The 27,200-nt window shown below is 43.5% G+C and overlaps 1 protein-coding gene across 5 annotated transcripts in view; it reads left to right on the top strand.

The window, feature by feature from the left end:
• SMAD3 (SMAD family member 3) overlaps positions 1-27,200 on the top strand; it is a 72,725-nt gene that overhangs the window by 40,306 nt on the left and 5,219 nt on the right. Inside the window, exons 2-7 of one of the 5 annotated variants that reach the window (XM_086620627.1) lie at positions 14,110-14,303; positions 15,190-15,324; positions 16,026-16,100; positions 17,948-17,998; positions 24,503-24,715; positions 26,079-26,216. In XM_086620627.1, coding sequence (XP_086476753.1) covers positions 14,110-14,303; positions 15,190-15,324; positions 16,026-16,100; positions 17,948-17,998; positions 24,503-24,715; positions 26,079-26,216 — 806 coding nt within the window. Of the gene's footprint in view, positions 1-14,109; positions 14,304-15,189; positions 15,325-16,025; positions 16,101-17,947; positions 17,999-24,502; positions 24,716-26,078; positions 26,288-27,200 lie in introns of all 5 variants that reach the window. The other 4 variants (XM_086620626.1, XM_086620628.1, XM_086620630.1 and 1 more) reach the window with 4 other exon arrangements.

The following is a 27,200-nucleotide window of genomic DNA, read 5'->3' as shown; positions in this document are numbered from 1 at the left end:
ATGTGCCAGAGAGGAGGAAGAGATTAGATGGGATGACATAAGGACAGGGAAGTTGTTTTGGTTGCTTAGAGGAAAAAGAAGGGGTAGATCTTCACTTTTTTTGAGGAGGTTGGTGTTTTTTTGTGTTTTCTTATATGTTGTGCTGGAAAATGTATCAAGGTACAAGTGGTGAACGAAATAGTGCTCAGCCAGGGCAGCAGCAGCGCGTTAAAGGTAAGGCACAGCACAAAGCCCAAGTTAATAAGCTCAGCAGGATGCTGGGAGGCAGTGAGGCATGGAGTGCTGCCAGTGCTCTCCCTTACTGGGAGTAGGAACCTCTGTGGCAGAGCCCACCCCTCTCGCTCCCTTACCATGCTTTTGGGAGCTGTTTTGGGATCAATTCTGGTCCACAGCACACTGGGCACTGCAATGTCCTTTCCCTGGAGGCAGCTAGGAGTGATTTCAGAAAGTTTCATCCGGGCAAACAATGTCGTCTGCAGATTTGGAAGTTTGGGAATGGGACAAGGAAAATGGAGAGGAGTTGGACTTGTTAGTGTTTAATGTCTTGTTAAGAGAGGGAGTTGGATCCTGTTACATACAAAGCAGACAGTTGGTGCAGACTCTTAGTAAATAGACTTAGTGCTGGGAGGAGGAGGTGTGACTGGTCATTGCCTGTGCGTATTTTAGAGCAATCAAATTTGTTTCATGGAGTTGTTTTTTGAGGATGGAGTGGGCGTGTGGACCAAAGGCTTAGTCACAACGGGAGGGGAAAGAAAACTGTCTTGACTTGTGAAATCACATATTTGTGACTTATCCCATTGTTTCCCTATCTTCATATAGCTCATGGCCCCGTTCGCCTGCTGGAGGAGCGAGCAGTGCTGCGAGGTCTGCGCGTGACTCGTATTGCTTTTTGTAGTGTCCGGGTGTTCAGAGAGGATTGCCTGCTCTTTTGCAGCCTTGGTTGCGTGCTTGCCCCCGCTCTCACTCGTGCCTCGGACAGCCCAGCAAGTATTTAGGGAAGGTGTAGGTAGTGAGACATCTCCCAATCAACAAAACCTGGAGGGTGCTTAAAAATGTGTGAATGATTCACTGGAAGGCCCTCTGTTCTCTGAGTCACTGCTGACCCAGGGACCTAGCAAGTGCATTTTGCTGCTGAAGAGGAGACATAAAAAGATGGCCATAATTGACTGTTACCTCTGTGTGCCTCATCGTGTTGTTCTAGAGAAGCTGGGTGGTGTTCCTGGGTCTCCTGTCTGCATTTCATCTTGACTAGTTATTATAGTTTGCTTCTAAAGTTTCCCTCAAGCTTTGATTTGGAGCGAGTGGTGATGGTCTTCGTGTTGACCATGAAAGTGCTATAGTTCTGCTGTGAGCTGTTGAGCAGCGTTTTAGTGTTACACTCATCTTGGCTGTACCACAAAGATGGACAGATCTGTTTGTACACTCGTATAGTTCTGAAAACACTTTAGGATTTGAAGAACTGAAAATTGTTTTGTCTTCTGGGGATTCCCCTTTCGTGTCACAGCAGAGGGATGCTGGCCTACTGCTGCTGGCCAGGAGGGATCTCTCCTGTGGCTTTAAAGAGCTTCCAGTTTTTATCTAGCCGTATTGCTCAGGCCAGTACTCATGAAGGTGACAAGGTGATGCCAGGAAAGAGAGGCCTGTGTGGTTCCAGGGTGGGAGCGAAGAGGAGGAGAGTTGTGCTCCCAAACAGTGTTCCTTGCCCCTTTTGTGAGTGCCAGAACCACACACAGCAGCCCAGCCAGCCTCCTGTGTGGCTGGCATCAAAGGCACCGGCCAAGAGGGGCCAAAAGGAAAACGAGAAAGAAAAACATCCCTTGTTTCTGGAATTCTGCTGATGATTTTCCATAATTGGGCTGATAATGGCTGGCAGTGTCACTGTCACCCGGGGCCAGCTGCCAAAGGCACCAGGCGCTCGTTCCCCCGCCACCCTGCCCTGCCGACGTTTGGCAGAGGACAATGGGAAGTTGGCATGGGAATTCAAAGCAGCTTTAAAATGTGCTCTGGCTTTCTCAAGTACGAGCTAATATTTACCTGTGAGTCTGCTTCCCTCCTTGCTCCCCTCTCCTTGGCAAGCTCCTGATCTGCTCCTAGTTCAAGCTTAATGATTAAGCATTTATCCAGCGAGGTTCCCAGGATGTGAATATTCTTTTTAGTTTGGAGAGAGGCAAGGGGGAGATGGCAACAGGAAAACTACTTGAAAAGTCTCTCTGTTACTTAAATGTGAGTTTTGATGCAGTTGATATTTTCAGCGGTTCGTTATGGACACCTCATGGAAAACTTTTGAAAAACATCTCATTTGAGAACAGTTCTGTCTCCTGTGGTGGTTGAAGGGTGACTTGTTTTCGTGTTGTGTTTTTTTTTTTTTCTGGACTGTTCTTTAATCACTTCTTACCTCAAGTTTTTATTGCTACTGACATTTACATGAAAATAAGGTATTTGTTTATGTTGATTTTGGCTCCTGGCTTTTTTCCTGCTCCTTTTTATGTCATACCAGCTGGATTTCCATGCAAGCAATAGTGATGATAAAACCTTGACAGGAAAGGTAGTGTGCACGCACATGCTCGAGATCCTGTTTGCATGATAAGAATGACTTTGCGTGATACTGATCCGGGGCTTTGTAGAGCCCTTTTTCGTGCCGCTGTGCTGCTCTCCCACACATCCTGCGTTAGTCAGAGTTGAGCACTGGAATTAGACATCCTTGCTCCCAGCCGTATCACCAGTGCAGAGCTGGTGTAGTTTAGGGCAGGAGGGAGTGAAGGATAGAGGGAAGACATCTGTGCTCACGTCAGTGCTGCTTTCCTTCAAATAGATAGTGAGTGCTGCAGACCTTGATGGAGAAATGGTGTGTCCTGACAGAGGGAGCAACAATGTGTAAAAGTCTGGGTTTTGGTGAGCAAGGGAATTCCTCATGCCTTGCAGCATGGGGAAAATACTCTTCCCCCCCTCTTTCTCAAAGTTTTTCAGTATGTTTTCTTTAACATAATCTGTAATTTAGGAAAGCAGAATTGGGTTTCCATGAATAAGATAATTATCTTGGCCGGAGGGGATGGCTGAGGGGAGTGACTTTCTCTTGCTACATGGCACGTCCGTCCGCTGTGCTGTTGAGCTGCCAGTGGTAGCCTGAAAAAAAAAAACCACCTTTCAACTGATCTGTAGATTTACTAGAAGAAAGGAAGCTTTCAGGTAGGCCACATACACAGCTTCCTTTTTTGCTGTTGAGAGTTTTTGATGGGGGAAAAAAAAAAATATTTCAGCTGAAGCATTTTCTACCTCTCTGGTACAAATAACTCTCATTGTGTATAAAACAGTTCCCCAAAGTAAAACTAACAAACCAAAAACCCATAACACCACCTCCTCTCTTCCCTCACCCGCCTCATACGTGTTGTAAAACCTGATTATGAGACAGAGAAGTTTACAAAGTTGTTCCTCCAAATACACACGAACTCTTGCAGAGTCTTGAGTCTCTGATTTCACTAGTAATTACAGACATAAGAGACTGTAAAATATTAACTTCTGGGGGCTTTTAATGAGGCGTTTCATCTTAAATCTGCAGCGTTCCCCTAAGACATCACACTCTTTTAGGTTTACTTTTTAAGGTGGATTTCTCCTGCGTTGCTGGTGACTCATAATTAAGGAAGTCAGAGTTGTAAAATTAACACAGCCTTCTTCCACTACCCTTTTCACCCCTCTCCCACGGCACACACCTTCTGTTAACTCCTTGTGGAAACTTCGAGCCTTGTTTTGGTAGCGGACGTCGTTCTTTGTCATCGGGACCGAGGAGGAAAGTCTGTGAGAATCTGCTCTGTGATGAAACACGCAGTCTGCACATGGGAAATGATTCACGCAGGACTGATTCATTAACAACTCGCAGGATGCCAGAGCGGGTCGGAGGCTGGGAAAGCTCCATCGGAAGAGAGAGGTGGCTAATTGTTTGGGAGAACGGGAGAGACTGAAGGCTAAGGAACTCAGACTGAAGATTTTGTAAGCAAGCTGAGTTTTGTTTCAAGTTGATCAGCCTTAATGAAGAACAGGTCCTCGTCCCCGAGCCATCTGAGCACATGTGTAGCTCTGCTGTTGAATGGATCCCAAAGGACGTCCCTGCGGAGGGGCTCGGGGTGGGGGAGGATGTTGGACGGAAGCGTGAGCGTTTGTGGGACCGGGTCCCCTTGTTTGTGGTACGCTGTTAATTAGTACTGGTTGTGCAAATAGTTGTATATCTGAGTTGCTGTTAAACCAGCTTGAAAAGCAATGTAATGCAGAGCCAGTGAAATTAATGGGAGACTTAAAAGGCCCGTGTAATTCAAGGAAGGTATCGATCTGTGTCTTAAGTACCTGAGTTGCTTTTGAAAATGAGAGATGGGTGCTCTGGAAAATTTCACCCTGGATCCTGTTATCCGTGCGGGGGAGGTACAAACCCAGATGTCAAATCTTGAAATAGCTGCTTTTCAAATTACAGGAAAAGCAGCAACATTTTCACTATATAATAAAGAAAATAACAGCAATGAACTTCGAGGAGCCTCAAACTATTCCAAACAAGATAATTGGAGGCTGTAGCACAGCGTATTTTTAGTTATATCTGCTATAAAGTAAACATGTTCATTGCCCAGGACCACCAAAAAATGTTTCCATAAGAAACGTTGGCTTCGTCCCAACTTGATAGAACGCACAAACATTGGTCTGAGAAGTCAGTTCCAACTCCTGGTATTTATATGAAGTTTCTGTTGAAGGCACTGGAAATTGTATATATTGCGAAGTCCAAGGTCTTAAAACTGTCATTTTTCAGCACTCACTATGATAATCACTTTTGCTTTTGCTAGCAGACATATATGTTTGGGGCAACAGTTCTTGGTGGCAGACCTCTACCTAGATAAACATTGTGTAGTCCATTAGTTTTCTTTTGTCTTTCAGCAATTAAGAAACATATTTTCTTGGTTCTTTTGCTCTGTTTTTTTTTCGTGCTGTAATTAGCTAATGCTAATTTGCAAAGCTCTCCTGACTTCAGTGAAAATATGAAGATTTTTTCGCTGCAGTATCAAGAAGATGTATGTTGAAGCTAGATGTTAAATGTAAATCAGTGTAAGTACCATGGAAGCTAACAGAGTAACTGAGTTTTACAACAGCTTTTTTTTTTTTTCTCTCTTTTTTGATTGCTAGCAGGTCCGTGGGCTCCAGTTATTCAATCTTTCTTGAAATACTTTTGTTTTGAATGCACTCTGTGTTATGGAAGATTATCCGAATCTCTTTGGCATTTCCATCCATCCATTTTCTCCTTATGAAACTTCTCTGAACATACAAGTACACAGATTTATCAGTATGCCTGGAGTCTCCTCGGAGAGAGGAAGTTGCTGGTTCGGTTGGATGAAAGTGTGTTGGGTTTTGGATTTCATGATTGGAGTTAAACACAGAATTCTGGGAAGAGATGATGAGCTCATATGATAAATGACTTTTCTAAAAGGCACGCTCCTTTTGAGAGGCTGAGCTTCTTACTCTGTCTGTTTCCTCCACCCCCAGTCCCCTTAAGGCTCAAGCACAAATAAATTTAGATGAGTCTGACACAGATTTGGGCAAATAAACTATGCTGAAATAAATAAAAGGACTGGGACTGCTTAGAAAAACTGGATTTAAAATCTAGAGGAGTTATAAAAATCATGCAAAACATCACGTTTGCTCTGCAGAAGGTAACTGGAAAGGGCCTGGATGTGATACCTTCAGAAATGCTTCTGGCCTCAGACTCCACTTACATCCCTTATTCTCTACACTTTTCTACTCATGGTAAATTAGTAGTAGTGAATTACCACATTCTTACTGAAATAAAGCTTGCCTTATCTGCCTCTTGCAGTAATAACCAGGATGGTGAGGGTATTTTTACCTTGCCCTGCTGACAGCCGTGGGCTTCCCGAGGGTACGGGGGTATCGTCAGAGATGTTTTAACTGCGTGGTTTCCGCTGCAGTGGTCAGAAACGGTGTGCCTTCGCTTTTGTGCCTTGCTGGGGAATTCTTTGCTTTCCTTTGAAACGTCAGTAGGAGAGAAGCATACTTGTTCTGAGAAGTGCTGTCCACCTTGCAGGTCCACGTGCATCTGGACAAGTGCAGATGGCAGAAATATTGAGATGTATATCAGGAAGTTTGGAACTGGGTTTGTGATTAAGCCTTCATTAAACATTAGGATATATTATGTCCTTTCTGGGGTAGGAGGGTGAAGAACTTGCATGGCTGAGCCTCTGGAGTTCCCATCTTCTGTGCAAGTGGCTATCAGAAGCAGGAGGAGGTGAAAGAGGTGTAGCAGCATATAATTACCAAATGGCTAAAAATAGAGGAAAGCGAGCTGGGTTTAGTAGCCAGTAGCCAATATCCGGTAGCTGTGGCATAAGCAGAAGTGGCATAAATAACAGAGATTAGTAAAAAGTGCAGAGGAAACAATAGTTAGATCACGATACTACATGACAAAACAAGATCCATCTGTAGTTTTAAAGAAATCTAAATGAAACTAGGCTGTTCTTTGCGTGCCAGCAGGGAGTAGAAGTGGACACAGCTCGGAGAAGAGAGCTGTGGAGCACAGGACAAGCAGGAGGCGGGTTTAGAGAAGCAACAATGGACAGACATTTTATGGTAAACCAATAAAACGTCCTTATGTCTGAATCTGAAATTAGACTCTGAAAAATATGGTCTCAAGGCACCTGCTAAAGAGCTTAGCATTACTGGAATCTTAATAAATGACTCATGCTGTCATAATCTGATCCTGACATCAACTCTCCGTGCTGTATTTCTTCAGCGTTTGAGTGGGGGAAGGGGAAGCCTGCAAAGCCTTAGTAAAGACTCAGAGATGTAAACACGCGGTAAGAAGCCCACATAAGATATATTGGTGACTTCTGTATTGTCAGCTACTTTCCAAACCCAGAACAAATGAGACTTGAGTAGAAGAATTATGCAGCATCAGAAGAAATGGGAATTGCTCTTTACCTTTAAAATCTTTACCTGGTACTGCAGGCTGTGGATGGTGGCAGTCTCTGTTCAAGGCTTCGTGGCCAGCAGATGTGTGGAGCTATGCCACCCCACTGGCTGTGATCCTGTGCTTACCTGTAAGTACCCACCAGCTGTCCACCCATGGAGTGTGATAACCTTGGCACAGGTTCCCAAGCTTTGCCCCTTGCTTCCTCTTCATCCCTTTGCCAGGGTGCTTCTGCTCCCGTTAGCAACTCCTTGCGAAGGCCAGAAGCATCTCAAGTCAGCTACAATTACGAATGTAGACAAGGTATGTTTTTCTTCTAGACCCAAAGGAGGACTTTAGTGGGACGAGTAAGCAGTCCAGGTGAGAGTTACCAACACAAAGTAGCTGTGATCTTCAGCATTGATGGGGTGATGAGCTCCTTATTCCTGGTGCTGGCTCTGACACAAACTTTTGGGAGAACCGTTTCGCTTCATTGCTTTGGGGGTAGTAAAAACTTAGCCTCTCCATAAAGATGTGTTGCAAATTAGATGTTTGTTAATTCTTTTAATCTTCTATAAATTTGAGTGCTAAGTAGAAGTGTTCATTATTAGTTTCCTCTGCAGCGGTGTGATGATGTGCATTGCAAACCTCAGTTCGACGCAGTTACTTCTATTTCTAGAATCTGAACGACAGTACTGTTCAAACTGCACCAGAAGTTGGAAAATTTGGTGATGCTGAGCAAATTGAGGGGAAAGAGATGGCAAGGGATCTGCTTTTGAATTACAAATGTGCTGCATGGGTCATTTTTTTATTCAGCGTTATTCATTTGGCCAGTATTCAGGGAAAGTTGAGGTTTTATCCAACTTTTCAGTGAAGCCCTGTGGATATTGCAGTGCTCTGCACACAAGAGCCGGATTCTGCTACAAGAATAAATGCTTACTTTCCTGGTGTAGACCAGATGCAGGGCCAGTAAAGAACTACTTATCATGTTTTGTGCTCAAGAGAAAATCACAGCCTGTGGCCATAGTTCTTAGTGCATTTTAAAGCATATTGGCAACTTATTTGTCATGATTTTAAAAACCAGCTTCTGCTTGTGGTTTTTAACAGGAACCCCTTGGAAATACATGACTTAAACTTTTTCTTCCTGATCATTTTTCTCTTTCCCTTGCCCCTTTTTGCACATGCTGGTGTTACTGGATACTTCAGCTTTCAGGCGTTTTGCTCTCTTGGAAGATTAATGGTGGGGATAAAACTGATGGGTTTTGCAAACAGGAGTGTATGTGTGTGATGAATGGTACGGGGAGGGAATGAATCTCTGATAGAGTAAATCTGAACCTTGAGAAAACCCCCTCTGTAATATCTTATTGCTTATATCACTTTGCTTAATTTGCACTACTACATTCCACTGATTTCAACTTAACTTTTTAAAGAAGGAGAATGGGTGCAAGGAACAATTTCATGACCCATCTAGAGGAATGAAAGCTGCAAAATGCTTTCAAAGTGCCTGCAAAACCAAAAATAATAAGTTAATCTTTTAAAGCGTGAGGTTTGGGGTTTTTTTCTTTCCTGATTCAGGGTCTTGCAAATTAAATCAGGTTTAAAAAAAAACCCAAAACCCAAAAAACCCACCACCACTCCCTACAACAACAACAAAAAAACAACAAAAAAAAACAACCCCAAAACAACAACAAGAAAAAAACATAATCAGGCCTGGAAATCAAATTCCTGTTTCGCAATGTAATGTTCTCCTATTTACTCCTCACTCTTTTTCAGATAGTTGCAGAAGATTGGTTTGTGTTTGTGTTTTTTTTTTTTAAAAAAAAGCTCTAGTATTTCTGTCATTCCTTTTTCTTCCCTTTTCTGTTTTTGCTATGAAGGGTCACTATTGCCCTTTGTTCTTTGAGCAGCAGTAGTCTGGACAGTTTGGAGTAGCAGTTTCATGTATTAAACTTGCCTAGTAAATGGCTTGTAACAGCATATAATGATGGATCAATCCTGAAGGTGTTCAGCCTAGGGGGATTTTTGTTTCTTGTGGGCACTGCAATGTTCTCCTGACCATGCCTTATGCTGTTGTGCAAGCAATTAAATTACCTGACTGCATTCCTGGAGTCTAGGTCTTTCTTTCTTCATTCAGTATTATTTTATCTCTGGTTATAGCTGGCCTAGGTGCAGAGTAACCTCTCTGCTAGATACCTCTTGATGATGTTTGAGTGCACCATGTTGTAACCCTCAAGCCTTTGGCTAACTTGTCCTTGGGCATCTTTTACCAAGAGCTGAGTCTTTTGAGCTGTAGCCTACAGGCAGGATATGGGTGCACAGTCGTTATTGCTAACGTGCACAACTCGGGCTGGGATGAACACACTGTGAAGCATCAGTCTGCTCTCCGGCCACAGCACAGCCACCCAGAGAGTCTGCTGGCCACGTGGCTGTCGCGCAGGTGGGCAAGTGCTGGTCGCTGCCGTTCTTCTCAACAGCTGATCCTCAGCATCGCTGAGCTGCTGTCTTCCTCCTCTCTGCTTTGTCTTTGTCTTGCCGTATCAGGACTTTGCTTTTCTGAAGCACTGTCGAATTCAGTTCTGTTTCATAAACCACTGCTAACTGGTATCAGCTCAGCGATCTCGCCGTGTTCTGGCTTTGTTTCTAATCTTGCAGGCGCTCATAGCCTACATGCGCTCACACTCGCGGGCGGTGATAACTACAGCTCATCGTATTCCCGTAGTAAAACAGGCTTGTGGATCACAATATTTTCCCATTCTTATCCTGCAAGTGCAGGACACGTGCTAGTTACGAAAGATGCACTAGAACACCCTCTGGCAGTGGGGGTGAGGCATCACCTGCTCAGCCTAAACAACATTGTGAAAATGTAATCCCGCCATGCAGTATAGAAACACTTTGAAGACATAGTGTCCCACCCAAATAAGTGTTGCTGCTTTTGGAGAGAACCATCCAGTACTGAGTTTTTGGCCAAAGAAGCTTTAGTACTTTTAGAATAAATCATGTAAGGTAGCATGGAATAACAAATGTATCAACTCAGTTGTACAGGGAGATCTGCTCAACACAGGCTGGTTAAAAGAAAGGTAAGAGGGAGGAACAATTGAGTAATTCAGTGGAAATTTTGGTGCTTAGATTCTGCTAATTTCAGTGAAGCCTGGATGTGCTGAGCTCTCAGGTGGTTTAGGAAATACTTCAGCCTTCAAGATCAGACTGTGCCTCAGAATAGGACCAAGAAAGGATAAAAGCTGTTTGTACTATGGAGTGGTGGTACTATGCACCACAACTGTGGTGCACGCTAACTAAAGTATATACTAACTCATCTCGCTCCAGCTTTTGGCTTTCGTCAGGTTCCTTCAAGAACCGTTACAGCCTGCTAACCCATGAAAAAGCAGGTCGTCTTCTGCCAAGTTAGAGACCTGAGAGGTGTGATGCTGAGGGGGCAGGAGCCAACAAAGGAAGGGAGGAGGTGAGATAGGGCAGGACTGTGGGAATGGGGAGTGTGTTGGACCAGAGGAAGACTCTCTGACCAAGGCAGTGTAGCTTGGCACAGCTGCCCTTAAGACTGCAGCCTAGATCATTTGTAAGGGAGAGGACTGGGTACTCAAGCTGGTTCTCAAGCTGTATTCAAGTGTTTGCACCTATGAATGGGCATTCAGTTAGCTAAAAAAGATGGGACAGTTGACTGTGGTAATTGGGATTTCTACATCTACACAGAAAGCTGCCTTTGGTAGAGCACAGTGTTTGCTCTCTGATCTCGTGTCCCATCTCAGCCGTGTCAGTTTTGGAGAAAATACTCCCTGAGGGTTGAAGCAGGACAGCAGAAATACATACAGCTGCCCTGTTACTTAGCCGTGTTCTTCCCAAGAACATGCAAACGATGTTGTTTTGTCCCAAGTCCCGTAACAGAGAGCCTGAGGAGAGATTTCACAATCATAAAAGTGTAATTAGCCCCCGGGGCTTTGGGGAAATGTAATTCCTTTTACCTTATCTTCTCACTGAGGGGAGAGTGGAGAGGGAGAGGTTACTATATTTGAAAATAAAACATATGGGTCTGTCATTTTGAAAAGTCTTTTTAGATAAGATTGTAGAGTTGTAGAGGAGTCCATCTCTTCTGCCTTACAGACAGCATTCACACCACGAGCAGTGGCAGTGAGCAAGCACAACGCGTTTTCCACGGTGTGCAGTCTCTGCTATCAAAAGTGAGTAGCTGTGAGAGCTACCTTATGCTTTTAGGCTGGTTTTGGTTTAGATAATCACTGAAGCTGTTTAGGATTTGGGGACTGCTGAGATAACAGTGACTTGATGTCTCTCTCCACTGTCTCCTGCAAGAACTTTGTCGGTGGAAGAGCTCCGTTAACCTGGGTGGTGAGGGCCGCTGCGTCCGGAGAGCGAGTCAGGCATGTGGATGTGCTGGCTCATCTTTTGTAAAGACTTCATAGCTTCTATCCACAACCCTGGGGTGATGGGAAGTCCACTTTACCCTCCAGCTGACTGAGAAGTTTGTTGTAGGTGTAAAGAGTTTCTTCTGTCCTGGGAAACGTAAGGAGAGAACCGTCCTTGCAAGTAATCCCAAAGTCTTGCACACTTTGTGTTAGTCCCTCCATCTCAGGTGCTAACCTAAACTCAAGTCTGCCTGTGCTGCCATGATGACGGTCTGCTGATGGTGACTGGGAACAGTAAGAACACTTGCCACAGTTGTGTCTCCTGTAGGATACTTGGAATAATCTCCCTGAATCTTCTTTTTTCTCCTTTACCCTCACATACAAGGTATCTTTCCAAGCAGGTGAAGATGTTTGAAAGGGGAACAGAAAAACAGTCCTGTTTTCTTCCTTGTTTCAACCTACTCTCTTTTTGTTAAATTTAGTGAATATTTTCACACATTTGGTGTATATTTTGTGAAGTTTTTCCAAACTGACAAATTTTGGGGTCAAATAAGCCAAGTCTTGGCTCCATTGAAATGAATACAACGATTCCCACCTTCCACAGAAGATCAGTTCTAGACCCTGGTGCCTTGTGAGTCTTCCACCTGGAAAGACCGATTTCTGCTTTCCTGTCCTCAGAAGGAGCTTGGCACGTGAACACACTCGGAAAATGTGCCAGACACTCAGCAGGTTGGTCACCCCATCGCAGAGCAGTCTGGAGAGAATGCATGACCCATGAATAACAAGCACAATATGAAGGAGTACATAATATAAATGTGTATTATAAATAGTAACTGTGAGTGTTGTCCATTTTTCCGGGCTGTGATATACTTGCAGATTTTAGATGTTTTCTAACCTGTACCAGCAAGTGGTGGCATAGACTTTTTATATACTTTATCCAGAACAGTTATGTGACATGTTTTCCTGCTCCCTGAAACCAAGTGCTCGTCAGTAATAGCTCGAACTGGTTGCATTTTGCCTTCCTCGTTGTTGTAGCAGTGTTTACAAGAGGTGTACACGTTATGAAGCTCTGCCAGAGAAGCTTTTGGGAAAACTCTCGTAGGGCAGCCAAGACTAGCTCAGCCACTGCTCGAATAATTGTTTGTGTGTTTTGGTTTGGTTTGATTTGATTTTTCTAGATTGACTGCCAACACACAAAGAACCAAGGGAAATAATTCCAAGCAAAAATATTTTTTTTATTATTGATAAATTAAAAAAACAGAAATATTTTGTTTCACCAAACCCCTGAAGTGTTTTATTTCGGTCAGTAAGAAAAGCAAGGGAAATGAAGGGTTAGACTTCAAAGCAAGTGCCTGGGGGCAGTTCCCGTTTAGTGGCTCAGGGAGGGGAGCCCTGGACGGAGGTGACCCTGCTCCAGCTCTTTCCTCTGCCGGAGATGGTTTGAACACGCTTGTCTTGCTTCCCAGGAAGGTTGGCTAGGAACAGGCTATTCTGGGGTGAGGATAGGATTAGGTAAAAATGAGTTGGAGGAGAAACAGGCTAGATGTAAAAATAAAAGTTAGTGATGCTGAAAAAACCCTGGTCTTTGCTTTCAAGTTGCGATTTGGAAAATGAATCTGGAAGCCTTGCTTGTTTGTAATGTTTGCGAATGCTATTTAAAGAAAAGGTACCTACATCGATTTTGGATGATTCTGTCACAATGGAAATTCATGTTTTCTCTGTATTTTAAAAGTCTAGTTTTATTAGCACGTATTTTGAGCTGTAATACCTTTATGTGCGCAGCATAAATTCTTGAGGGCTGTGCAAATGGCCTGATCGTTACGACACATGTAAAACCTGGAGAAGTGCCTTTAAATTGGTGGATTCTGACTTGCTGAAGCTCTTGTCTCTGCCTCCAAATTAACCTCTTCTCAGAAAATTAACAAATATAGAGCAGGACTGTTACAGAAAACAAATATTTTACAACTTTGAGAGCTGCACTTCTGGGCCTGAAGTCTGGGACCGGAATGCCTTCTCGCAGGGCTGTCTCGGCGGGTTTTATAGAATCATAGAATCGCAGAATGGTTCGGGTTGGAAGGGACCTCAAAGATCTTCTAGTTCCAAACCCCCTGCCATGGGCAGGGACACCTTCCACTACACCAGGTTGCCCAAAGCCTCATCCAACTTGGCCTGGAACACTGCCAGGGATGAGGCAGCCACAGCTTCTCTGGGCAACCTGTTCCAGTGCCTCACCACCCTCAGAGTGAAAAATTTCTTCCTTAGATCTAATCTAAATCTCCCCTCTTTCAGTTTAAAGCCATTTCCTCTTGTCCTGTCACTGCACGCCCTTGTAAAAAGTCCCTCCCCAGCTTTCCTGTAGGCCCCCTTTAAGTACTGGAAGGCTGCTATGAGATCACCCCAGAGCCTTCTCTTCTCCAGGCTGAACAGCCCCAACTCTCTCAGCCTGTCTCCAGAGCAGAGGTGCTCCAGCCCTTGGATCATCTTCGTGGCCTCCTCTGGACCTGCTCCAGCAGCTCCATGTCCTTCTTGTGTTGGGGACTCCAGAGCTGAACGCAGTATTCCAGGTGGGGTCTCAGAGAGCAGAGTAGAGGGGCAGAATCCCCTCCCTCGCCCTGCTGTTTTGGTGACCAGCACCTTCTGGGATTGTGTCCGGATGCTGAGTTGGCTGTGCCCCAAGCCTCTTGCTGAAGTCTGCAGTCTCCACGTTAGGTTCCCCTGTGTGGTGTTTGATGGGATGTGGTCGGTACTACACACGTCTTAACGCCGGTCTAAAGTGCTGTTATCTTTCTGTTGTGACTGCAGATCGTTAGATGGCCGGCTGCAGGTGTCTCACCGGAAAGGTCTTCCCCATGTGATCTACTGCCGGCTGTGGCGATGGCCGGACCTTCATAGCCACCATGAGCTGCGTGCCATGGAGATGTGCGAGTATGCCTTCAACATGAAGAAGGATGAAGTCTGTGTGAATCCGTATCATTACCAAAGAGTGGAAACCCCAGGTACTGCTGGCCCCGTGTGCAAATACTTCAGCTTCTCAGTACCAGCAGAAGGGATTCATAAGTGCATTTCAAAATTGAATAAAGCAGCAGGCGTAGGGTTTTAAAACCAAAGTGTATCTATTATTGATGATAATCTCTTACTGTATGCAGTAGAATAATTTATGAATCTGCACTCAGGGGGAAAATATCATTTTAAATCGATAAAATTCAAGCCGAGCGGGTTGCATCGTTGCCAGGTTCCTAATGCGGCATTGTGTGCACGTAAACAACTCACATAGTAGATACAAGTATGAACTGTGGCAGTCTTCTGTGCATCCCTAATTGTTGGTATTAAATTAAGGATAAACTTACTGTTAAGTTGAAGTGGATCTAAGAATAGCTCCCAACACAACTGAACTTCCTGTTCTGGAGTCTCCTCCTGCCTCTGAAAGAGACTTTCATCTGGAACTGCAGATAGTTCTGCTGCGTGTCAGTACAAATCTGCAGAACCAGTCTGGATGTTTATGCTAATCCTACCTTGCTGTTTCATTTCATGTGAGATTTATTCCTTTTGAATCATGTGGTATAACTCCTCTTAAATGGATTTCAAGAAGACCTGTTTCTTTGCCTTAGAAGGGGCAGACAGACTAGGTGTGCTCAGATAAGCACGTATTCCGTCCCCAGCTGAGATATGTTAAGAATAGCTTCTTCAACTGCTGCTGTTATTTCAGAAGCAAGTATCAAATTGTGTCCCTTAATTAGCGACTTCGGTGTTGCGTGTATTTAAGGGTGTTAACTCCAAACTGGTTTCTCTTCATTTTCTAGGGTTTCAGTCATTTTATTTTAAAGCTGTTAACGTTGCTCTTCTGGTTTTTTTTTTTTTTTTTCCTCCTTTCCATTTGTGCAGTGTTACCTCCAGTGCTGGTGCCTCGGCACACAGAGATCCCAGCTGAGTTCCCGCCGTTAGACGATTATAGTCATTCTATTCCAGAGAACACTAACTTCCCAGCAGGTATCGAGCCACAGAGCAACTACATTCCAGGTACCGTATATCTTCCATACCGCGACCGGAGGGAAAAGGGTCATATTGCACAGCGAATCGTGTCTGTGTATGCCAGGCTGGATGACTGGGAAGTCTTTCTCTCCATCGTTACTATGAAGCTAAGGAGTGGGAACCTATATAAAAATAGATGAAAGCTGTAAATGTAGACACACAACAGTGCTGTTTATAGTTTTGTTTTGTTTTCTTTAAACTCACCTCTTCCCTTCGGTAGTACATACTCAGTTTATTGTGAAATCTAAAGCTGAATGTTCCCTTAGCAAGTTCAGATTTGAATGAAATTCAGTCATTTTCGTTTGAGTAAAACTCTAAATTTCTGATGGAATTGAGCTCTTCTATTTATGTGTCTGGTTTACAAGCAATTTACACCTTATTTGCATGGACAAGCTATGCAGCTGCACACCAGGAGAGGAAAAATATGTGGACAGAAAACTGTCTACATGGCTTAAAGTTTTATGGGACTGAAAATCCGGATTTTTTTTGTTTCCCCCTCCTCTGTTATTCACAAATATGCTATGACTATCATCCTGGTGGTGCTGGCTCCTCCTTCCAGCAGCTTGAGGAAGAAAAGTAATAAAAAAGATATTTAGCTCTTTGTGAATAACAAAGTAAATGTTTTTGGTGTCTAAAATCCAGACTGTGCATCCAGTTGCAATGACGGTATGATCATTTTATGCTTCTAGAAACACCTCCTCCAGGCTATTTGAGTGAGGATGGAGAAACTAGTGACCACCAGATGAACCCCAGCATGGATGCAGGTAAGTCATCTTTTGCCATTTGCTGCAGCTTTCTAGGTCATATCAGAGACTCTTTCATTTTATTTGAGGCACTGAAGATCAGGTGGTGATTTGAGGTATTTTATCCCTGTAGGAGTGCAAACGTAGCCTGACGTCTCCTGTAAAGCACAGGGCTGTATGTTTTAGAGCTGCTGGTGAAAGGTACAGCATGTTCCTATTCTCCCCAACATCCATCATTAGACAGTGCTAAGCAGGAGCCTGAGACAATGGAGACACATCTAAGGATGATAGTTTGTGTTGTATTTGTGTCTGTGCATCTGTATGCACTTGAACATTTTGCATATAGCTGGCACTTTTCTGCAGAGGCATTCTTCTGCTTGTTTGGTTGTTTGCATACTGAAACGTCCAGTTTAATTATATTTGAAATGACCAGCAGGAGATCTGTTTTCAAATGAGTTTATCATTTAGGGGCTGGATCCAAAAAAAAGTTGAAAGTCTAGGTTCTCACTCATTGCCAAGAAGAGAAGTAGCCGGGTTTAGAATCATAGAATGGTTTAGGTTGGAAGGGACCTCAAAGATCATCAAGTTCCAACCCCTCTGCCATGGGCAGGGACTTGAAAAATAAGCATGCAGGTCTCATCTTTCTGAGGGGAACTGTTTAAGTTGATCAGAGTGATGTCACTGCTTGTCAGTAAGAACCACTGAATCAGACTCCGAATTCATAAAACTTTTTTGCTTGAAACCAAGTCCTTGGTTAGAAGGGCTGATGCTTTACAAGAGCGATACGCCAATACATGGCGCTTCCATCAAGACAGACGTGCAGAACCTAATTAATGCAAATACTGCACACAAATATCTTGGTTTCTGGGCACCTCTACAGCCATAGAGCGTACGTGGGATTCTAAAAGAGGGATGACTGATTTGCAGTCTTTCACTGCAGTTATACAGATGGAGGAAGGCAGTGTGGGTTTGTTTGTCCACATCAAATGTAAGCCTATTGACACAAACCATTTTAGTGCATACAATTATTGGTAATGTGGTTGACATGTGGAATGTATGTATGGCTTTTTGGGAAAGCGGACTGGAATGGAATTGGTCTGGAAGATGCTATAAATACCCAATTTATGTTCAAATGCTATATCCCTTCCAGCAGATGTCACGGACTTCCCTCTTTATAGAAAAAAAACCCACATTTTAAAGAAAGCAGCCAAATCCAATGTGAGAGGAAAAGAAAAAGTGGGCTGTACCACCTGTCTGTATCCATGTGGCATCCAGAGACGGCGGAAATTGCTCTGGACATCCAAGTGCAGATACTCGAAATATACGCAGAGATTTTTTGCACCAAACTGAAATGATTGGAGATAAAATACTGGCAGTTGTTTGGTCAGATCTGTTTAGCTTGGTCCGATACTCCATTGTCCCCAAACCAGTAATATTTGTTGATATCAAGTGGCGTGTTTTCAGCTGTTAGGTTTTGTGCCTAGCAAGGTAAAATCAAGCTCTTAGATGCTCAGCTAATTGGGTTTGACTGTGGCTGTCATAATGTTACCTGGAGTTTTGATAACTGCAAGTGAAAGTAAACAGACTGCATGCTCACTTTTGAAAATTAATGGGTTAAAGCTGAAGTGAGTGCATTATGAAGGTACTTAGCAGTATTGCAGATGTCGCAGGTTGGTATCATAAGCAATAGCATTTGGAAGCTCATGGAAAGAGTAATCAACATCAGAGAAGCTGCTGGTGTCACCAAATGAGATGGAAATGAGAAGTAGGTTATCCCTCCAACAAGCCTGGGCAGCACTGAAGATTTTCTGCAAGTGTTTTTCCTTGTGCGGATGCCATACCAATAATTTTCCTGTCTTGATTTTCAGGTTCTCCAAACTTATCACCAAACCCTATGTCTCCAGCACACAACAATCTGGGTAAGCGTGTGATCTTGAGAACTCTGTGTAATTACAGTCAAGAGAGGGATGTTTTAATGATGATGTTATTTCTAGAGGTTGTGATCGCTCTTGATGGTCCTTTCTGCTAATCCTCTTTACTGTGATAACAGTGGTTCGTAGTAACTTTATACGAAATAAAGAAACCTGAGCTTACATCAGAGAGTTAAAAAAAAGGAGAAATGTTGGCAGGCAAGTACCAGAAAGAATGAGTGAAGGGCTGCAGCAAAAATACACTGTTTTGATTACGTGAGTTTGCAAGGAATCTGTCCATCTGTTTTGCTGGTGGTTTCTCCTGTTTTTAAAGGACACTGTTTGAGGTTAAATTTTGTCTCCTGGAAAGTTACTTGTAAATTTGTAGTGCTTACTGGTCTCTTTCGCACTATACCAGAGTGCCTTATAATTTTTTATGTTTATTAGTTAAATGCATTATAGAGCAAATGCTGCTATCCACGTGCTGTGGACACGGGGCTGAGGTTTGGAGCAACAGATTTGCCTGAACTACTTCTCCAGCTCAGGCAATCATCTGCATGATGGAAGGGCAGGAGATCCATTACATCCTCACGGAAACCCAGCCAGCCCAGGAGCAACCCCACGTCCTCAGCAGTTACACAGCTCAGATGGGCATGGCCCTCAGGGTTTGGGTGGCGGTGGCTGGGGACTCCTAACAAAAATAAGGGTGCTGAGATGGTGTCAGACAGCGTAAGTCTACCTGAGGGGCATCCCTAGACTGTGTAGGGATAAACCAGCCCAGAGCCCTCATGTCCCAGTGCCCTAAACCACTGAACAACTGATGCCCCAGGTGGGTAAGTTATTATAATATGAAATTGAGCGTGGCCTGAGCAGAGCAAAGTGGAGGAGGCTGGTTGGTTGGTGTGCAGTTGGCGAGTCCAAATAAATGGGCAGAGGGCAGGAATGCTAGCATGGAGAGGTGCAGATGTCACCAACGACCTTACTTGAACGCCAGACGTGTTTGTGGGGTCTTAACGCTCAAACAAGCCTGGAGGAATGTTGTAGGAGAGATGCACAAACTACAGACGCACTGTAGGATTTTGCTGACTGACCAGCCAGTTGGTTTTCTTCGAGAAAACTCAAGTTACACTGCAATCCTGAGTTGTGTTTCCCCTTCCTAACTCCATCCTGGGCACCAGGAAGACAGTCCAGCCCTGAGTGCTCTACTAGACCGGTGACAGCACTGATTCACTCCTTAACCTGTAGACAGTAAATAGGAGGAAAGCTGAAGAGGAAGGAGTAGCCATTGAACAGGACCGTTACCTTTGAGATGGTATTAGAGGATTTGTGGCTGTCTCTTGAACCTCTGTTATCTTCTCAAACGGCTCTGCCCTTTATTTTCATACCTACAAACGTAAAAGGTCTGGTCTTCATCAGTTTGAGCTCTTACCCTGTTTGAAATTGCTCTCAACGGTCTGTCATAAAAAGCACTCCTAGCTCTGGCTAGCTGCAGGATGGGTTCTCTAAGTGTTCATTAAGCCAGCAGACAGAGGCCGCTTGAGATTCCTCTGGAATAACCATAGCCATAAACTTTACATATGCTTTTAATCCTGGCACAGGGTGCTTTGACACCGCTCCAAAATTTGTCAGTTGTTGGCTGACTTGTGGATATCTTGGGGCTGTTGAAGGGGGGATTTCTTTTCTCTTCTTTTTTTTTTTTTTTTTCCCAAAGCATGGAATATAATTGCCACGGTGCCACTAAATTTTGATTTGCTTTAACTGTTAAAGCCTAAGAAGAGCATACATGGCTGACTTATTTTTATTCCCCCTCTTTTTTTTTTTTTCAATCTATTATGCTCCAGTGTGCTGCCTAGGAGTTGATGAGAATTTCTAGCATTTTTTTTTCAACCTAAAAATAAAAAGCCAATTACATATAGCAAAACCAACCTGGCAAGTTGACTTTGGCATCTGCCTCACATAAGAAACAAAGGATTTTCTAGGAAAGAGGCCCCAGCACATATCCTTTCTAACAAGGACACTGGTTTTTAACAGATGCTGCTCAGCTGATGGGCCTGTTGGATGTCTAATGTGCTGTCTGGTGACAAGAGCTAAGTAGGAGCAGGTGAAGCTGGTTAACCACAAGGAATCTCTTTGTAGTCTAAGGAGCAGACATCAGAAAGGCATTTTAACTTACCAACATTAAAAGATACCTTTAAGTTTTGCAAACCAAATCTTTATTGCTCTCAGGCAAGAGCTTCCACAAATTAAGAACTTCTTGTCTCTTTTAAAAATTTTATTGTACATTTTTGCGTGTGAGGAAGCTACGGAATAATAAATGAAATGGCATCTAGCTGAGCAACTCTTAACAAACAGCTGTCAGTGACAAAATTGCTGTCATCTGTGCCTCGTAGGTGGCGTATCTGAAGGAAGGAGCTGCTTATAGCAGTGGAGGCGAAAACATGAGTGGCCCGTCAGACCTTTAGCCTGATGGTCTCTGCAGCCCAGAAGAGGGTTGGATGGGCTGTGAGAGCAGAGCTTTGTCTCAGCTTTGCAAGTTCTCCCTCCGGGTGGGCAGAAGTTTGTTGGTGGCTGGTGGCCTGCAGCGCTCCTGCTTTTGCTGTGCTGTATAATTCTGCGGATAAGCAGAACGCCCCGGTGTCTTTGATCTGCGGAAATTTAAGCAGGCTTTCTCTGTGTGCTTGTTAAGAAAATGGAGCAGAAATGTAAAAAACACAAGTGTGCCATGAGGAGAACTATCAGCAAGCTTTCAGCAGCAGAATGTGGTGGGGTTTTGCAGCTAAGAAAGTAATGTCACAATATTGATCTCTGTTTATTTGAACAGAACTACCTGAAGCTTTCAAGAGAGTTTATTTCGTGTAAGCTGAACTTTGGACTTAAATCCCATGGCCATATTCCAGATAATTACTAAGGCAATAAAGTAGCATGAGGCAAACCAACTAGGACAGTAGAGGGATGGTGTATTTGGGGTGCAATGCATGTATTTCAGCATATAGCTGTAAGACCATAATACGGGATTGAGGGAATTTAGGGAGTTGCATCTTTCCATTCACAGGCACAAAAGTGTTGCAAGGTAACATACTGGGTGGTTTTTTTTTCTCCTTTCAGCTTGTGCATTTGATTTGGCAGCATTCAAGTTTTGGTCCAAACTTTTCACTTGTCAAATTTTCAGTTGTCAAACACAAGCTTTAAACGGAAGTTAGAGATACCCAATGATCTCTTCTATATTACTGAAATATAAACTGGAGAAATACAGATAGAAACCAAAATGCAAGGAGAGTTGCCGGCGTTGTGTGGACATTCGGAATGAAGTCAGGGAGTTTATGCTGGCCAAGGGCCAGGCCTGAGGTTGCATGCATATTGTTATTTTGGAGTGAGGCAGTCCCTTGGTGTACAGGAAATCCATTGTCAGTGTTTGCTCCACAGAAGACTTGACGCAAAAGCTGTAAGTGAAGCGAGCACATTACCCTACGGACAAATCCATCAGTAACATAAGCCTCTGCTACTCCCTGTGTTGAAACACCAGTTCCCAAAGCAGTGAAAAGACAGCCCTTCTCAAAGTACAGAGGGGAAGGGAGCGTGCCTTTAAAAACCTATTTATGTTTCTGTTTCTGAGGAGGGAGTTAGAATTAACCTGGCTGCAACTAACACAGCTGGATAACATCCATCAGTAACTTCTGATATACGTTGTGTATCAAATGCATTAACTGAAACGAGGATAACAACCACTCCTGTGCTTAAAGCCACATTGTAGAGGATGCAAAGCAACCAGCAGATTTTTCCCTCCGCAGCTGAGCAGATAGTACTTTCATCTCGTAGGGAAGATACAATATGGGCAGCATCCCAGTATTCAGCGGACGCTTCCGAAAGCAAAGCTATAGTGAGTTGAGGTTGAAATTGTATGGAGACAATTCGTGCAGGATTTGCTTGATTTTAATGCGTGTTTTAGTTGATTGTTTACCCCTTCAGGATCCTTTGGCTTTAGCAGAGCTACATTCTCTTACTTTTCCCCGGACGGTAAATCCATAAATTGAAAATGAATACACAGGATGGCTCTAACACAAGAGGTAACTCGCCCATCTCATGAGAGCTTAAGCCGAAGCCTAAGACCACAAATCACAGGAGAAAGCAGCATCGTTAAAAGCTTGGTTGCATTTTTTAGAGACAAGTTTTTCTCCAAAACAGGATTTGTTGGTTTGTGTCTTTCCTCAAGTCGCAAATAAGCCGGAAATAAGATTTCCGTGCATCCTTCGGTGGGGAATCCACGGTTTCCTTGAGTCGCAACCAGGGGGAGGTGGTTTCTGAGGGAGAGGACCACGAAACCGTGGAGAGCAACTTGGCCTTCGGTGTTTTTATAACTCGAATAGTACCGACCTGAGGACATGACTTTAAGGATCAACAAAAGTTGATTTGATTTTTCTCCAGCTGAGCAGCCTTTCAATTAGAAAGGCACTTGCTGTGGAGTAAGAGCACAGTCATGTGGAACTCAGTCTGTTTTCTCAAGTGGGTGGACACACCTTAAGAGACTCTAATTAGTGCTGGTGTTTGCTGTACCTCTATGCAAATTGTACCGGAACATGCGAAGCCCAGGGTCAGTCAGGATTTGTACCGATTACTGCTGCAGGCCACTATTCATTGATGAAATGAGGCTGGTCTTGGAGAAATACACCTGATGTGGCAGTTTACCAACCAAATATGTCATCCAAGAGAAGAAGGCAGAGGCAGTAAACTTGTGTGACTCCTGGGTGTGTTCAATATCACCTGTGCAGGTCAGGAGAGGGGCTTGCTTTAAGCTGTGAAATTGTCTAAAATGTGAAGAAATGGCAGGTGTTTTTATCAGATCTCTCAAACTGATGTAGCAACCCCTTTTCTATGGAACTGCCTTCTGTTAGTTTTTCCGTTGGCATGATGTCCTTTTCTGTAAGAGGAAGATAAGCTTTTTCTTTTGTGGGTGTAGCGTGTGGAGGAGAGCAGGAACATCGGGCTTTGCTTGTGATAGAGCATTTTTCTTTTGGATGGTATAATTAAGGAAAGAGAGAGATTGTGAAAGAAGCTGGGAATGGGTATAAGCTCCAAAACTCACGGACTTTGAAGCTCTGCTAAGGATTACAGAGTTCCCCTGATGCACTTTTATTCAGTTCCTTATTTGCTGTCAGCAAAGCTTGTAACAAAGCAGAAGCCAAAGTTTTTTTCTGATTATTGGCTACTTTGGGAACTCATTCGCGACAGTAATGGGGAGGAAACCAGCATGTCTTTTGGCCGAAGCTGGGCTGCTTCAACCTGTTTCTAAAGGTTACGGAGTAACAGCAGGTACCAGATGAGAAATGGCTCTCAGACCTCTGTAGAGACACTCTCTATAGCGTGGAGGGAGGCTGGGATAATAAAAACCTGTCTTTGATTTTTTGGAGCTGATCTCTTAAGCCCCAGATTCGCCTAAGCCTTGCAGGAGCAACAGATGGGAAAGCCTATGGAAAAAGCTGGGTTTTGCTGCTTGATGTTAACTCTTTGGCCAGATGGGAAGCTGTTCTGTTCTGCTTTTAAGCACCATTTGAATGGGGATGAAGTGATAAACTGGGGGGAGGACTGGAGGGAATTCTTCTCTTGCTTTTATTTCTTGCATTGAACGTGGGGAATAGAGCACTTATCAATTAACTTCGTCTGCTTTCCACTTCCTCTGCTCAGCAGATTCTTGGCTTGCAGCAGGACTGGGCACCGTCTAGTGCAGCATTTCCAAGAATATTTAACTTGAGCTTTCCTCTGCTGAAATCTCAGTGGCTTCGGTGGGAGCAGTTAAAGCATTGGATGCCATTTGAATGTCCCACCTTTCAGGTGTATGAAGTATCGTCTTCCCGAGGTTGCCTCGGCCTCAGTCTGCTCGTGAACTTCGGTTCTTTCACTTTGGTCCACGGCTGAGTCAAACCATAACCCCAATAAAAGAGATGAACCATCATCTTGGGGAAATGGATTTTCTTTTGATCATTTGAGATCAAGTGCCCTGCAAGAAAGTATCTAATTTTTAAATCACTTTGATGCCAGTATTATGTACGATTTGGTGCATGTTGCAGACGACTCTACTGGTTTCATCAGTGCTGGAGAGATCACAACAGAGTCAGGAAGACCAAAAGTTGGACTTGCTGGCTACTTGGGTAGCCACAGCATTAGGGTTCTGCAGACCCATGTTACTGAAAGCAGGTTTGTGGTCTGCTCTCCCACATTCCATAGTAAAGCTAAGTTTATTTTTTAAATTTTCTCCAAGTAGGAAGATAGTTAAGTGACACTCCGCTTGCGAAGTGACTAATACCTTTGACTATTTGCGATTGTTCCATGTGCCGAAAGCTTCAGGGGTGATGTAACTTTCTCGCTGTGGTCCATTAAAATCTGTCCAGTGGTTAAAGTTTGGTGGTTAAAGTGAGCCCAAGGAATGAAGCAGAACAATATTTCAGAACGGTCGCTTCCCCCCGCCCCTTCTTCCCTTCCTGAGGGCCTGTGATTCATTTTGCTTTTTATTTTGTGCAGATCTGCAGCCTGTTACCTACTGCGAGCCAGCTTTCTGGTGCTCCATATCCTACTATGAACTCAACCAGCGAGTGGGAGAGACTTTCCACGCCTCTCAGCCCTCTATGACTGTGGATGGTTTCACTGACCCGTCTAATTCTGAACGCTTCTGCCTGGGTTTGCTCTCCAACGTCAACAGAAACGCGGCGGTGGAACTCACAAGACGACACATCGGTAATTTCTGTTTCCTTGGTTTAGTCGGTGTCTTTCAAGGTGGAAGGTGGAGACCTGCATGTAAGCTTTTTATTTAGTTCATCAACGTGCAGCTTGGTCAGTTTTAGAAAATTGATGTTTGAATATCCCTGGTGTTTTAGCAGGCTAATCTTCCATAAAGGAAAAGCACTAATTGTACTTTTTCATAAAAGTATAATAAAAAAAAAATGCACTGAGGAACACTGAAATGGCTGCATGTAATAGAAAGAATTTAAACATTTACATGTACTCTTCTGTATTTGGATGGATGTTAGTGATAATCTTGTGTATTCCTTTTCTTTCCTGCACTAATTTATTTTCTAACTGACTGTGCTTTTATAAATGAAAAGTTAGTTCCTTGATTTTCATCTCAGTTTCCACTTTTCCTGCTTATACTGCAAGGTAACATTCAATTTTGTTTTCAGTTAAACTTGCACTAAATAAAATATCCCAGATTTACACAATTTTAATAAAAGGCAAAATTGCTTATGCTTTGCTGTGCTTTCTGCTGACTTCTATCAAAACTGAACCTGCTTTTTGTCCTGATTTTGCTCCCCTTTATACTGTTTCCAGAGCAGTAAACTTTAATACAGGAGGATCTTTCCTTACTTGTTTCTAATATGACTTCTAGCTGCAGAAAAACCCCAACCCCCCAAAAATCCACTGAGATTCAGAAAACAATCTTTAAATTCAGCACACTCCTTATGCTCTATGCAAAAACAAAGGCAAATACAAATGTAAGACCACAGCAAATGAGCAACAAAGATGTATTCCTGAAATTTATTAACTGAGATTTTAGTAATTTGTGTAAACTCCCATGGGAAATGTATGTTTGTCCTTGTATACAGTGGGATCTCAAGCAAAAGGCAAAGGTTTGAAAACATTGTATCCTTTAATTCCAGATCACTAAGTAAATAAACAAAGGGTCCTATCCATGATTCTATGATCCAGCTGTGAGGACTTTCAGAAAAGGTTGAAAACCATATGTTAACTGATGGAACATTCATATGGAAAATATCAGAGACATGTTTGGAGTAAGCAGGCTGCGAGGTGGTAAATTTGTGCAGCCCAGGCTGCGATCGGCAGCGGGGCCGGAGAGTGCAATTCTGGCTTTATGAATTGATCCTCCTGCCTTCCTCAGCCCAACGCACTCACAGAGCAAATGTATTGCTCCCTGATGGCATTGCCCAGTGGGCCAAGAGAGGTGGTTTTCATTCTCCATCATTCATCGTTTGGCTGCTTTTTGAGAGCTGCCTCGTGCAGAGGTTGTCTACATCTCTACCAGCTCTTCTTGCAGATTTTGCAGGCGATTGTTCTAAGCTAAACCGTGCCGTGTGTTTCCTAGGAAGAGGAGTAAGACTCTACTACATTGGTGGCGAGGTGTTTGCCGAGTGCCTTAGTGACAGTGCTATTTTTGTCCAGTCTCCCAACTGCAACCAACGCTACGGCTGGCACCCAGCAACAGTTTGCAAGATTCCACCAGGTAAGGAAGTGTGCCCTGTCTGTGATCCTGCACAGGCTTCACCTTGTGCAGACGGGGACTCGCCATGGAGAGCGAGCTCTTCGTCAAGGTGGGCATGGATTTGCTGACTTCTGCTCCTGGCAATAATCAGAAACTTGTACCCTATTATAAGCAACTTGACAACTTGCCCCATCCCTGGAAGTGTTCCAGGCCAGGTTGGATGAGACTTTGAGCAACCTGGTGTAGTGGAAGGTGTTGCTGCCCATGGCAGGGGGGTTGGAACTGGATGATCTTTGAGGTCCCTTCCAACCCAAACCATTCCATGATTCTATGATCTTAGGCAGAACATTTTTTTATAGCGTATAGGATGAAGGCAGTGATAAAGGAGGCCACTGTGTGTGCTTCAACAACTGTACGCACTACGTTCGTGCAACTGGGAAGTAGCAGTGCTTCAGGATCTAAGAACTAAGAGCAGAATCTGCCCCTTGTTCCATGCAGTGTTTTATTGGTCCGTTATTGTATTGCAATTATCTGAGAATCATGTTTATAATTTTGTTTGTGCCCTTAAGTAAAAGAATATACCGTCATAAGAAATTTCCTTCATTTAGATTCACTCATAGTAGATTTAAGTTGTTATTTTTTTCTGTTCTGTAGTAAAACTTTCCCCCCCACTTTGTGATTTAGTTTTATTTAGGGAAATCACATTTGCAGTCATTTTGTTGTTCTGGCTACAGCAAACGTACATCTAAAGTATGCTGAAAGATTAAAAGAGAATTTCTTGCATCTGTCTAGGAAGAAAATATGTGTTTGTTAGATACATGCGAAAGAGGTAGGATGAGAGGATGCCATTCGAAAGGGAATTTAGCTATTTAGCTGGGCTTACAAAAGCTATTTTTTTTACAGTTAAAAGTATATGTATTTAAAAAAGGAATTTTTCTGTTTGGACAAATTTGAATAAAGATAGTCTTTCTTTTGAGAAGAGATCCATATACTGCGAGCTGTGGC

Source organism: Tauraco erythrolophus, chromosome 14 (assembly GCF_009769465.1).
Source record: "Tauraco erythrolophus isolate bTauEry1 chromosome 14, bTauEry1.pri, whole genome shotgun sequence".
NCBI classification, from domain to species: Eukaryota; Metazoa; Chordata; class Aves; order Musophagiformes; family Musophagidae; genus Tauraco; species Tauraco erythrolophus.
This window is presented reverse-complemented; position numbering and strand designations above follow the sequence as displayed.